Source organism: Myotis myotis, unplaced genomic scaffold, assembly GCF_014108235.1.
Source record: "Myotis myotis isolate mMyoMyo1 unplaced genomic scaffold, mMyoMyo1.p scaffold_m19_p_6, whole genome shotgun sequence".
Classification (NCBI taxonomy): Eukaryota; Metazoa; Chordata; class Mammalia; order Chiroptera; family Vespertilionidae; genus Myotis; species Myotis myotis.
The window spans coordinates 28,802,599-28,816,335 of record NW_023416368.1 but is presented as its reverse complement, the minus strand read 5'-3'; the positions used below and the strand labels follow the sequence as shown (position 1 = coordinate 28,816,335).

Here is a 13,737-nt window from a genome sequence, read left to right as displayed (position 1 = left end):
TGGCCTTCTATGATCTCAACTGATAGCCTAGGATATTCACCAAGGTCTTTTTTTTTTTTTTAATCCTCACTGAGGACATGTTTATTTTCTTGATTTTAGAGAGGACGGAGGGAGAGACATTGATATGAGAGAGAAACATCAATCTGTTGTCTTGTATATACACACCCCAATCGGGGATCGAACCCCCAACCTCTTGATGTATGGACACCGCTCTAATCAACTGAGCTATCTGGCCAGGGCTCACCAAGGTCTTTTCATTGTAGCTGAGTCTGAACTCTCAAAGTCTCCCACCTTTCAGGAGCCTTCTCTGCTATGTATCCTGGAGGCTCATCTTTGATGTGTTTCTAACGCAGGAGTTGCCCAAGTATCTGAGGATGAATTTATATAGTTTTTTGGGACTCCTTCTCCATATCTTCTTTTTCTCAGTTATCCTGCTCACACTCCCTAAGTCCTAAGTATTTGGCTGACTTGTGTTCTGGTTTTGTTCCCTTTACCCACAGAAATGTTCACTCTTTGTTTAGGCTCTATTTACTTTGGCCATGGTTGGAAAGAAACCAAAAAAACTGAAGTGAATGTACAGTTCATCTCATTGCTCCTTTCTTTCAATGATCGTTACCCTAGCCCCTAGCTTGGTTGCTGCCCAATGCCTCCCATTGCTTTATCTATTTTTTTTCTAATTTTTATAGTTAAGTCCAATATCAGCTATTGTTCTATGGCTAGGACATTTAAAGGCTTAGAATTAAAAAAACTTTTTAAAATAATGATATTAGACCTTTAAGAGTAGATTATTTATTTTATTATTCTTTTGGCAAAATTAATATTGTTTATTAATATCAAAAAGTGCTTAGTATAGTTTCTCTTTTAATATATGTACTCAAGATATGTTAACAGAATCCATAAAGGATCTTTAAAAATTCACATAAGTTCAAGCAAAACAATTTATTAGGAGCCTCCAGGAGCTTGGCACAGTCAGTAGTTCCCTGATCTGGGAACACTTATAAATCCTTATTTTCTTTTCTATTAGAAATGTATTTCAAACACCAAAGAACTCAATACAGTGATTTGGTTAAAATATATTTTATTTTACATATATTTGAAGAATTAGTTAAACCAAAAAAAATAAAAGTAAATTAGTAAAACTAAAATTTTAATGTGAAGTCATTTGTCTTTGACATTGTATCAAAAATTATTAAAGCTAGGCTAGTCATTTAGTTAAGTATAATGAAACTCTTGATGGTTGCCGAAATCTGACATTTAAGTAATGTATTACTTAATTATTTCTTTAATAAAAGAATTGCCCAACCTTATAAAACCTTAGTTTTGTACTCAGTCTTTACTTTTTATTAGCAATATTTTGGTCATTTAAAAAATATTAAACAACATGGCATCTGACTTTATATGCCACAACAAGAATTAAGGCCTACATAAATTTTTTAATTAAAGAATTTTAAACTGACAGAGGGTATTTATGATAGAGAGGTATAGAATGAATACCCTCTATGAGACTATTTAATGGCCTTCCTAAGATACTTAGTTTTACGTCTTTATAAAATTCATTGCTTCATTGCAGCAAGCTAGTGATGAGGAAAAATATAGGGTAATATCAGTCCTTAGGGGTTTACCTTGATGACATAATCCCAAGTGGTAATGACCTCACAGAATTTGTTGTTATTTTTTTGTCAAGTCTTTGTTTCTTAAATAGATCTAACTTAATTTCTACACTTAAACATGACACCTAAGTTTGAGGGTATAACTGTATTTGACCTGGCAGTAGTAGAAACATTATTTTGAGGTACTATCTACTATAGATGTAACAGTTTTTTTGCACTTCAAAAAAGATAGAAATTCAGAATTATTTGAAATTGTCACTGTATGTCACAAGTATGATTATTTTAGAAAATTTTGGGTTTGTTCAAAAGTAAAGTAAAATAATTTTAATGGGCTTTTGATAGATAGATCTTAAATTGCTCAGATGGGCATGATAATGTATATGCATCTAAACTGCATCTTTCTGTGTTTTCTCAATCTCTTTTGGCACTTTAAAAATCTCCAAATAATTTTCTTCCTCTTGTTTTACTTTTTAAAATCTGCAGGATGGACATGTAGAAGTAGCACGTTTGCTTTTGGATAGTGGTGCTCAAGTGAACATGCCTGCAGATTCATTCGAGTCTCCGTTAACACTAGCTGCCTGTGGAGGACATGTTGAATTGGCAGCTCTACTTATTGAAAGGGGAGCAAATCTTGAAGAAGTTAATGATGAAGGATATACTCCCTTGATGGAAGCTGCTCGGGAAGGACATGAAGAGATGGTGGCACTACTTTTAGCACAAGGTAAAGTAGATTTACTTCTTTAATAAAAAAATTAATTTCTTTTTGATGTTTTGTGTCAGTATCAATGAAGTTTACTATAACTAAAATTTTTTTTTGCACTGATGGACTGAACCCCAAAAGCAGAGATGATAGAGATGATTATTATAATTCAAAACAATTACTTTAATTATTTTGTAACTAGTTTTGTCTATTTTTATGCTCTCCCCAGGAGCAAATATAAATGCCCAGACAGAAGAAACCCAAGAAACAGCTTTGACTTTGGCTTGCTGTGGAGGATTTTCTGAAGTTGCAGACTTCCTGATTAAGGCAGGAGCTGATATAGAACTTGGCTGCTCCACACCTCTCATGGAGGCTTCTCAGGAAGGACACCTGGAGTTGGTTAAATATTTACTGGCTGCCGGTACGTGGCTTTAAAAATGCCTTTTAGAAAAAGATTTTTATGTTGCTTTCATAAGTTTAACAATTAGACTTAACTTTTTCATAACTTCCAAAGTTGAAGGACAGCTGTGCCACAATTTAACTGCTATTCTTAGGTTCCTAACTCTCTAAAAATGTCATTTTTGTAAAACTTTTTTTTTTAAATATATTTTTATAGATTTCAGAGAGGAAGAGAGAGGGAGAGAGAGAAACTTCAATAATGTGAGAGAATCGCTGATCGGCTGCCTCCTACATGCCCCCTACTGGGACTGAGCCCAAAACCTGGGCATGTGCCCTTGACTGGAACTGAACCCGGGACCTTTCAGTCCCCAGGCCGACGCTCTATCCACTGAGCCAAACCTGGTAGGGCTCTAAAAATGTCATTCAATAAATTTTTTCTTATTGTTACTAATGGCTGCTTAGTGACCATAGGCTTCTTCTGTTTGTTTTTTTAAGACTGAACTTTTTCTTGTTGTTAATTCTCACCTGAAGATATTTTTTTTCCCCTTGCTTTTCAGAGAAAGTGGAAGGGAGGTGGAAAGAGAGACAGAAACATTGATGTGAGAGGCGCTTTCCTTTCCCTGGAGCACGCCTTTCTATTTCCCTCCCCTCCCGTGCCCACCCCCCATCCCCCCAGGCACATTACTATTAGCTTCCTCATTCAAGCTCCAAGAGCCCTTCCTTTACCTCTATAACTTATTTCCTTAGCCCGTTTTTTCTAGAAATTACTTTTTCTGCCTCTGTAGTTTACCCAATAAATGTTCTCTTACAAAAAAAAAATACATCAATATGAGAGAACCACATTGACCAGTTGCCTCTTGTAGGTACCCCGACCAGGGCAGGAGAGCAAACCCACAACCCAGATATGTGCCCTTGCCCAAAATTGAACCCGAGACCCATTGGTGTGTGGGCGAACACTCTAACCATTGAGCACACCAGCCGGGACTTAACTTTAAAAAAGTAAATTTTTATTGATTTTAGAGAGGAAGAGGGGGAGGGAGGAGAGAGAGAAAGAAAGTGAGAGAAATATCGATGTGAGAGAGAAACATCAATTGGTTGCTGTGACCAGCAATTGAACCCCTTACCTTTTGGTGCACAGGACACTGCTCAACCAACTGAGCCACACCAGCCAGGGCCATTGGCTTCTTATTGGCCTTTTCTCTCCAGTGAATGGTTTGTGGCTTCTGGAAAAGAGAGACTAACATCTAATCTTTCTGCTACTAAGAGGAGGTGGGGATGACATTATAGAGATAATTTGGTATCTTTAAGCCTGCTCATTTCTTGACATTTCTGGGTTTTCACACACACACACACACACACACACACACGTGGGAGTTTTATTTTTTGCAAAAGTACTTACTATTAAAATAATTTGCCTTTATACATTGTTAAGCAATAATACAGCAAAGTAAGAATATACCAAATGGTCCCTAACCGGTTTGGCTCAGGGGATAGAGCATCAGCCTGCGTACTGAAGGGTCCCAGGTTCGATTCCGGTCAAGGGCATGTACCTTGGTTGCGGGCACATCCCCAGTAGGGGTGTGCAGGGGGCGGCTGATTGATGTTTCTCTCTCATCGATGTTTCTAACTCTCTATCCCTCTCCCTTCCTCTCTGTGAAAAATCAATAAAATATATTAAAAAAAATAAAGTTCTTAACTCTTAGAGATACAAACTATAACGTATTCATGGAAGGAATGACCTCTGAGACTTACTTCCTTAAAAAAAAAAAAAAAAGAATATACCAAATGAATTGATTCAGGTAGATGTAAACCTTTATATAATATAATTATCCATATATGTTATATTTGTTTAAAACTATGTAAAGGAAAATATTTAGCAAAATTTGATTCATCCTTTTTGGACTTTCACTGTTAAACATTAATTTGAATATAGCCCAGCCTCAATTTTTCTTTTGAATTACTATTGAAATAATTTCTTAATCCAGATGGTTAATAGTTCAGATGATTATTTAGATTTTGAATTAATGCACAAACTGACCATACAAGCAGATCTCTTCCCTGACTCAAATACTATTAATCACTATAATTAGTATATGCATTATTCAGTCACTGTTCCTTCATCATTTTCAGTAACTATGTCCCATTCAAGTGTCTTTCTCATGTTAGTTACACCTCAATTAAAAAATAGTCTTTCTGCCTGGCTGGTGTGGCTCAGTGGTTGAGCTTTGACCTCTGAACCAGGAGGTCATGGTTCGATTCCTGGTTAGGGCACATGCTCAGATTACAGGCTTGATCCCTGGTGTGGGGCATGTAGGAGGCAGCTGATCAATGATTCTCTCTCATCATTGATGTTTCTGTCTGTCTCTTTCTCTCCCTTCCTCTCTGAAATCAATAAAAATATATTTTTTTAAAAAATTATTGAATGTCCAACATTCTGCTAATTATTAATTACCCCTGGTCCCTGTATCGTAAATTATTAAACACATTATTATAGATATAGAAACTGATGCACAATCATGTTCCATAATTTCCCTAATGTATCCCAGCTAATCAGTGACAGAGTCAATACTTAGAACTCCTAACATTTTTTATTACATCACCATTGATTCTCGTATTGAGCTACTTTTGCTAATTTGAAGCATAGTTTCCAGAATTATCTTAGATATTTGAGAATCACTTTTTTATATGATCACTACCTAAAAAAATTTTTTTCTAGATTAAAGTATGATTTATTTACATAAAGTTCTTTTAGCACTAAAGAAAAATCCAATAGGTCTTTTAAAAAAATCTTTATTGGCCGAAACCGGTTTGGCTCAGTAGATAGAGCGTTGGCCTGCGGACTGAAAGGTTCCAGGTTCGATTCCGGTCAAGGGCATGTACCTGGGTTGCGGGCATATCCCCAGTAGGAGGTGTGCAGGAGGCAGCTGATCGATGTTTCTCTCTCATCGATGTTTCTAACTCTCTATCTCTCTCCCTTCCTCTCTGTAAAAAATCAATAAAATATATTTAAAAAAAAAAATCTTTATTGTTGAAAGTATTACAGATGTCTCCCATTTTTCCCCCATTGACTCCTTCTGGCCCGCCTCTGCCCCCAATATGTCTTTTAATACATTGCCTACACAATTTTCTAAAAATGAAAAACTTTTTTTTTATGGCATTTTTCCACACTATATAGGAAATGTAATTTAATGAATCCTAAGAACCCATTATCAGCATTAGCAATTTTTAATTTATGGCTAATCTCATTTCATCTATATGTCCTTCAATCCCCCATTATTTTTATAAAATTATTTTGATTTAAAATAAACATTTAAAAAATTTTTGCTGAGATAAAATTGTATTGTGAAATGCTTACCATAGTAAGTGTAGCTCACATCTGTCACCATACATAGTTACAAAAATATTTTTAAATTAAAATTTTAATTTTTAAATGTGAAAGTAAATTATTTTTAAAATAAGCTTATTTTTATAAATTAATTATAAAAAATATTTCAATATGTATCTCTAAAATATAATATTTCAAAAAATAACAGTGTACCCTGGCTGGTGTGGCTCAGTTGGTTGGGCATCATTCCGTGCACCAAAAGGTTGCCGGTTGGATTCCTAGTCGGGGCATATGCCCAGGTTGCGAGCTCCATTCCCCAGCTGAAGGTGTGCAGGAGGCAGCCAATTGATGTTTCACTCTCAGATTGATATTTCTCTCTCTCTCTCTCTCTCTCTCTCTCTCGCTCTCGCTCTCGCTCTCGCTCTCTCTGCCTCTCTTCCTTTCCCTTCTTCTCTTTCTAAAAATCAATAAAAATATATTTTTAAAAAGTAAAAATACTATTTCCTACCTAAATTTTTTAGTATAATTAAATATCCAAGGAGTTTTCATAATTTCCTGATAGTCCTATAAATGTGTATGTTTGTGTAATGCCTTTTGTGAATCAGTATTCAAATAAGATTCATATAATAACTATTGGTAAATATGTCTCTTAAATCTCTCTTAATCTGTAGGCTCCCCTTCCATCTTTCTTTTCTTATTCCTTCTAAGTTTCGGTTAAAGAAATGGAATGTTGTCCTAGCCGGTTTGGTTCAGTGGATAGAGCGTGGGCCTGCAGACTGAAGGGTCCTGGGTTCGATCCCTGGTTTGATTCTGGTCAGGGGCACATGCCCGGGTTGTGGGCTCGATCCCCAGTGGGGGGCATGCAGGAGGCAGCCAATCAATGATTATCTCTTTCATCATTGAAGTTTCTGTCTCTCTCCCTCTTCCTTCCTCTCTGAAATCAATAAAAGTAGATATTTTTTTTAAAGGAATGCTTATGTTTTAGGCTCTCTATAGTACAGATTTTGTTAATTACATTTCCATTTCATTTAATTTGTTTTTCTGTCCCTTGGATTTCCTATAAAGTAATAGTTAGATCTAAAAACTTGACTGAATTAGATGTGTGTGTGTGTGTTTACTAGACTATTTTATAGGTAGTATTTGTTATTTATAGTATTTATTATCTTGAGGAGATAATAAATGTTTGATGTCTCTTTTTGTAATATTATCAGCCATTGATGATCATTGCTTAGATCCATTAATTCAGTAGGGTTGCAATGTGGTGATGTTGTAAAGTCGACTGTTTCTTCTTTTCTTGTTTATTAGCTAGACTATGTCTATAAAGAGAAACTTCCCCTCATGAACTATTTGATTACTCTTAGGTGTAAATAATATATGAATAGCAGTATAAATGTTTGATTTTTTTTTTTTTTTAAGTTCCCACAAGGGTCTTTCTCTTTTTTAATCCTCACCTGAGGACATGTTACACCAATTCTAGAGAGAGAAAGGGAGAGAGAGAAACATCATCGGTTGTCTACCACATGCACCCAACTGGGGATCGAACCTGCAACCCAGGCATATCCCCTGACCAGAATTGAACCCTCGACCCATTGTTGCACTGGGACATGATCCAACCAGATGCTCCAACCAACCCAGCCATCTGGCCAGGGTTTTTTTCACCCTTTACTAGAGGCTCGGTGCATAGGATTCGTGCACTGATGGGGGCATGGCCTGCAGGGATCGGCCCGCTGTGGGAGTGCCGCTCGTCCTGGTCAGCCGAGCAGCTGTGGACTTGCCCTCTGAGAGGCTGCTCCCTGGTCCGGCATCTTCCATGGAGCCAGAGCACTCGCCTCTCAAGGGGACCCAGTTGGGGCCGGGCCCAGAGACAATAGCACTGAGAGGCAATGGGGTAGGCCTCAGTCCCATGGTGGCCACAAACCTGCCTCCCAGCCTCTGGGGTCAGCTCTGCGAGCCTAGCGGCTGCAGCAGTGCTACACAGCCTGCGGGCATCCAGAGAAGGCGGCAGGGAGTGAGGAGGAGGAGCCTGGGACGAGGAGGTGATGATCGCAGCCTGGGTTCCTGCCCATCAGCCCGGGGTTTGCAGCGGGAGCAGCCACTTATCCCGGTCAGCCAAGCGTTGCTCCCACTGTGGTACCACACTGACCACCAGGGGGCAGCTCCTGCGTTGAGCGTCTGCCCCCGGTGGTCAGTGCGCGTCATAGCGACTGGTTGACCGGTCATTCTACTTGTTCAGCCATTCGGGTCGCTGGCTTTTATTATATAGGATTAACATTTCCAAAATAATGAGGTGGTCCTCTAGCATCCTTCAGTAATGACCAATAAAGTATTTTATTTATTTGTTTGTTTGTTTACTTATTTAGTCCTCACCCCAGGACATGCATAGAGAGAGGAAAAAAAAAAAGAGGGAGGAAGAGAGAGAAAGAGAAACATCAGTGTGAGACAGAAACATTGATCGGTTGCTTTCCATATGTGTCCAACTGGGGATCAAACCCACACCCCAGGTATGTGCCCTGGCCAGGAATCGAATCGCCAACCTTTTGGTGTATAGGATGACGCTAAACCAATTGAGCCACTCCTGCTGGGCAAGTGTTTTTATGTTTTGATATGGACATTATTTTGAACTTTTGGATTTAAACATCTATGATGGCTTTTACCTCACCACAGTCCTCATTTTTGTTTTTAATGTAAAAATTGTCACAAGGTACTGGCAATTTGACTATCTTTGGTCAATAAGATTATCTCCTAAATTCTTTTTTTTTTTTTTTTTTTAAATATATTTTATTGATTTTTTACAGAGAGGAAGGGAGAGAGATAGAGAGCTAGAAACATCGATGAGAGAGAAACATCGATCAGCTGCCTCCTGCACATCTCCCACTGGGGATATGCCCGCAACCCAGGTACATGCCCTTGACCGGAATCGAACCTGGGACCCTTCAGTCCGCAGGCCGATGCTCTATCCACTGAGCCAAACCGGCTTCGGCCTAAATTCTTTTGATATGATCTCATTATAGTCTTTGAGGTTTCTTTGCGTTTTTGTTGTTCATCCTCAACTGAGGACGTTTTTTCACTGATTTTTTGAGAGTGGAAAGGAGAGGGAGAGACAGAGAGAAAGATCGCTGTGAGAGAGACATATCAGTGTGGTTGCCTCAGCACACACGGGATCAAACCTGCAACCCAGGTACATGCCCTCGACTGGAATTGAACCTGTGCCCTTAGTCTGCCGGCCGACACTCTATCCCAGCGGTTCTCAATCTGTGGGTTGCGACCCCTTTGGGGGTCAAACGACCCTTTCACAGGGGTAGCCTAAGACCATCAGAAAACACATATATAATTACATATTGTTTTTGTGATTAATCACTATGCTTTAATTATGTTCAATTTGTAACCATGAAAATACATCCTGCATATCAGATATTTACGTTACAATTCATAACAGTAGCAAAATTACAGTTATGAAGTAGCAATGAAAATAATTTTATGGTTGGGGGTCACCACAACATGAGGAACTATTAAAGGGTCACGGCATTAGGAAGGTTGAGAACCACTGTTCTATCCACTGAGCCAAACCAGCTAGTGCGAGGTTTCTTTGCTTTCTGATATGCTCATCTTTGCAGCTTTTGCCCCAATCTTGGAACCAATCATTTTTTCTAAGAAGCACTCATTCCACTTAGTAGGAAATGATACTTAGAGACCACAATCTAAGTTAAAAGTGCTGTTTCTGCTTGGTCTATCATTGTCTCTGGTCTTTATAGTTGGTCAGATTTAGGAAATATTTATTTTTCTTATAGATAAAATACATCATGAGTTCATGTCAATACTTCTAATACTAACCTCAGCAATGTCATATCTGTGTTTTCTCTTAATGCCAAAAAATTTCACTTCTTGCCAAAGGATTACTCATTTTATTTTTATCACAATATCTATAGAACTGTCTCAGAATACAATCCAACACTACCACCAATATGATTTCTGAAAACTGGTATTTTTTTGTTTTTGTAGCTCTTTCATTTCTTAGGGTATTTCTTATGAGGATGTGAAGGCAGATTTTACTGTGCTTTAAAATCATTTGGTATAGTTTCTGTGTGACTAAAAGCATTTTTACAAAGTATATTTAAAGGAAAATTAGGATATTTAAAATACATACCAATAGTTTCATCAGGTTTTTTGTTGGTTTTTTTGTTCTGTTTTGTTTTTAACATTTAGGACTATTGTGAAGTAAAAGCCATCATAGTAAAAGCTCTCATAATAGTATCCATATCAAATTTAATTTTTAAAAATATGTGTTTATTGGTTTCAGAGAGGAAAAGAGAGGGGAAAAAGAGATAGAACTATCAATGATGAGAGAGAATCATTGATCGGCTGCCTCCTACATGCCTCCTCCTAGGAATTGAGCCCAAAATCTGGGCATGTGCCCCACCAGGAATTGAACTGTGACCTCCTGGTTCATGTGTCAATGCTCAACCCCTGTGCCATACTGGCGAGGCTTCATACCTATCAGTTTCACCAAATTGCAAAATTAAACTATTTAATATAATGTATAATTCACAAAGTAAATTTATGATTGTTTTTTGTTTGCTAGGTGCTAATGTTCATGCTACAACAGCAACAGGAGACACAGCCTTAACCTATGCTTGTGAAAATGGACATACAGATGTTGCAGATGTTTTACTTCAAGCAGGGGCTGATTTAGTAAGATATTTTTAATTTCAAATATTTTTGTTTTAATTCTCATTTATTTCTTTTTAACATTTAGAAAAAGCTAATAAAGTTCAATAGTTTGCATGCTTTATATAAAATAACTTTAAAAAACACTTGGCTATTTGTTCTACAGTGGGGCCTTGACTTACGAGTGTCCCGACTAACGAGTTTTTTGAGATACCAGCTGTCTCTCTGCCAATTTTTTGCATTGAGTTGACAGAGTAATTTGAGTTAACGAGCTCCTTAACGAGCTCCATCTCCGAACAAATTAAACTCGTAAGTCAAGGCCCTACTGTAGTTTTATTGCATTTAATAACAATATTTTAAAATAACTTAGTTTTTTCTTCTCACCCAGTCCCAATTGATATCCTTACACTTTTTAAACTGCCCTTTATTAGACATATTATATATTCAATGATATGTTTACAGAATAGAATAACCTGTCAAATCACTTTAAGTGATTTCTTTTGTTTTTCTAATTTGACTTTAAAAATAAAGCTATCATCTTTCTAACATTATTAAAGTATTCTATTATTTTTCTGTTCTTTTAGTATTTTTCAGTTTGGCTTTTCAAAGTTTTAAATTAGATGGCAGATTTATGTGTGTAATATTCCTTACAACTGTGGGAATTGTAAATCATATCCCACTTAAAGGTTTATGCTTCTTGCTGAAATGTGTGCTTTGATTCATTTTTATTTTGTAAGGGTTCTTTATTTTTTTTTTTCTTTTCTTTTTCTTTTTTTTTTTTTATTGCTTAAAATATTACAAAGGGTATTACATATGTGTCCATTTTATCCCCCCGCCCTAGACAGTCCCCTAGCCTCCCCTATCCCCCAGTGTCTTATGTCCATTGGTTATGCTTATATGCATGCATACAAGTCCTTTAGTTGATCTCTTACCCCCCTACCTCCTGCCCCCCAACCCTCCCCGGCCTTCCCGCTGCAGTTTGACAATCTGTTTGAGGCAGCTCTGCCTCTGTATCTATTATGTAAGGGTTCTTTAAACTGCTTTCTAGTTTCTCACAAAATTCCCTTATATATTTCATAAAAATGTATGAGACATGTTATAATGAATCAAATTTATTAGTTTTAGTTATTTGGAAAAAACTGTGCAACTATTGTCTTTTAAACCATTTCTAATAACAGACATTCCCAAATAGATACCTGAGATTATTGGAAAATAATTATTGACTAAAGTAAATGTATAATTATGCCATTTACTACTATTTCTACTAATACTAAATATTATAATAACACTAGCATTCATTATTATTAATTAGGATCTTCCCCATCAGTTAGAATTTCTGAGGTGTACTTACTAATATTTATTTGAGAATTAGAGGCCTGGTGCATGAAATTTGTGCACTCCCTCAACCCGGCCTGCACCCTCTCACAGTCTGGGAGACCTCGGGGGATGTCCAGCTGACGGCTTAGGCCTGCTCCCCACAGTTGAACATCCTTAGCGCTGCCGCAGAGGCAGGAAAGGCTCCTGCCAGCACTGCTGTGCTCGCCACCCGTGAGCCTGGCTTCTGGCTGAGTGGTGCTCCCCCTGTGGGAGTGCACTGACCACCAGGGGACAGCTCCTGCATTGAGTGTCTGACCTCTGGTGGTCAGTGCACGTCTTAGCTACCGGTCATTCCATCGTTCAGTCAATTTGCATATTATCCTTTTATTATATAGGATTATGACAGAGAGACATGTTAAATAGACCTCAATCTTCTGCCTTCTTTCTATATCTTTTTCCTTTTTTAAAGTTGCTTTGGGACATCTGTAAAAATTAAGAATTGTCATATTTCACCACTTGAAATAAAGAAATAGAGTAGGAAAAAAAAGAAATAGGGTCGAACATAAAAGCTTAGATACTATAAAGATATGTAATATTCGTATCCTCCAAATTCTTACCTGAATTCTCTCTTCCATTTTTCTGCAACAAAGTCACTTTCTCAGCCTGTTTGTTGAGAGTTTTTCTGAAAATATTAAATAGGAAAAAGATAAACTGTTAAATGTATTCTAGTGTATAGCGTAATCTTACTCATTTTGATTGATTTGAGTTAGAAATCTATTATGAAATACTAGAGGCCTGGTGCATGTGCACTGTTGGGGTCCCTCAACCTGGCCTGTGCAATCCGGAACTTCTCAGGGGATGTTGGATTGACCCCCGCAGGTGCATGAATCCATGTGTTGAGCATCTGCCCCCTGGTGGTCAGTGCATGTCATAGCTACCGGTCGCATGGTCAGGCAGTTGTTCAGTCACTTAGGTTTTTATATACATAGATTTTCAAATGTTTTATTTGTATAGTCTTCTGGAATTATGTAGTGTTTGTGATTAGAGTTCTTGAGAAGATTTGCATTAAATGAACAAATAGATTTGAATTTAATGTTTTACATTTAAAATATTAGATTTAAAAATGGCTCAGATAAATACATATCTTAATTAAATACAAAGGTAATACTATTATTTTAACAATTATTTTTCTATTTTGCAGCCTATCTTTGCATTTCTTATTTACATGTAATTATAATACCGTTTTTTTATTTTTTCCACTATTTTTGCATAATCTTCATATTATTACATACTCTATAATTCTTTCATAATATTTCATCAAGTTAATGAACCATAACCACTTACTATTGAAGTTTGACTTGCTTTTCATTTCTCACTGTTATAAATACTGTTAGGTTTAATAATTTTATATGCATAACTTTTTCTTTTCCTCCTTTTCAGTTATTTTATATATTGATTTTAACTTTTAAAAATATATTGCTTATCACATGCTTTGCAGTCTGTGGACAGACATTTCAATTTTAATATTAGTTCTTTTACTAGTTATATTCTTTATAGAAGATGTGGAAAGTGTAGGAAAGCATAGTAAGTTGGTATTTAAAACCTATAAATAAACTTTGTAATTTCAGACTTTACTATAAGCCAGAGAGGGGTGAAAAAAACCTAGTCAAATATAAGAAGTGAGTAAAGCAGGCAATATCAGTTCCTGAGTCCTGAGAAAA

The 13,737-nt window shown here is 36.9% G+C and overlaps 1 protein-coding gene across 8 annotated transcripts in view; it reads left to right on the top strand.

The window, feature by feature from the left end:
• LOC118657918 (ankyrin repeat and KH domain-containing protein 1) overlaps positions 1–13,737 on the top strand; it is a 129,534-nt gene that overhangs the window by 42,952 nt on the left and 72,845 nt on the right. For 7 of the 8 annotated variants that reach the window (XR_004968142.1, XR_004968141.1, XM_036312626.1 and 4 more), the window contains exons 8-10: positions 2,094–2,331; positions 2,540–2,731; positions 10,614–10,723. Coding sequence is in view for 6 of the 8 variants with exons in the window: in XM_036312626.1 (XP_036168519.1) it covers positions 2,094–2,331; positions 2,540–2,731; positions 10,614–10,723 (540 nt within the window). In the remaining 2 variants the exon portion in view is untranslated. The remainder of the gene's footprint in view (positions 1–2,093; positions 2,332–2,539; positions 2,732–10,613; positions 10,724–13,737) is intronic. The other variant, XM_036312632.1, reaches the window with a different exon arrangement.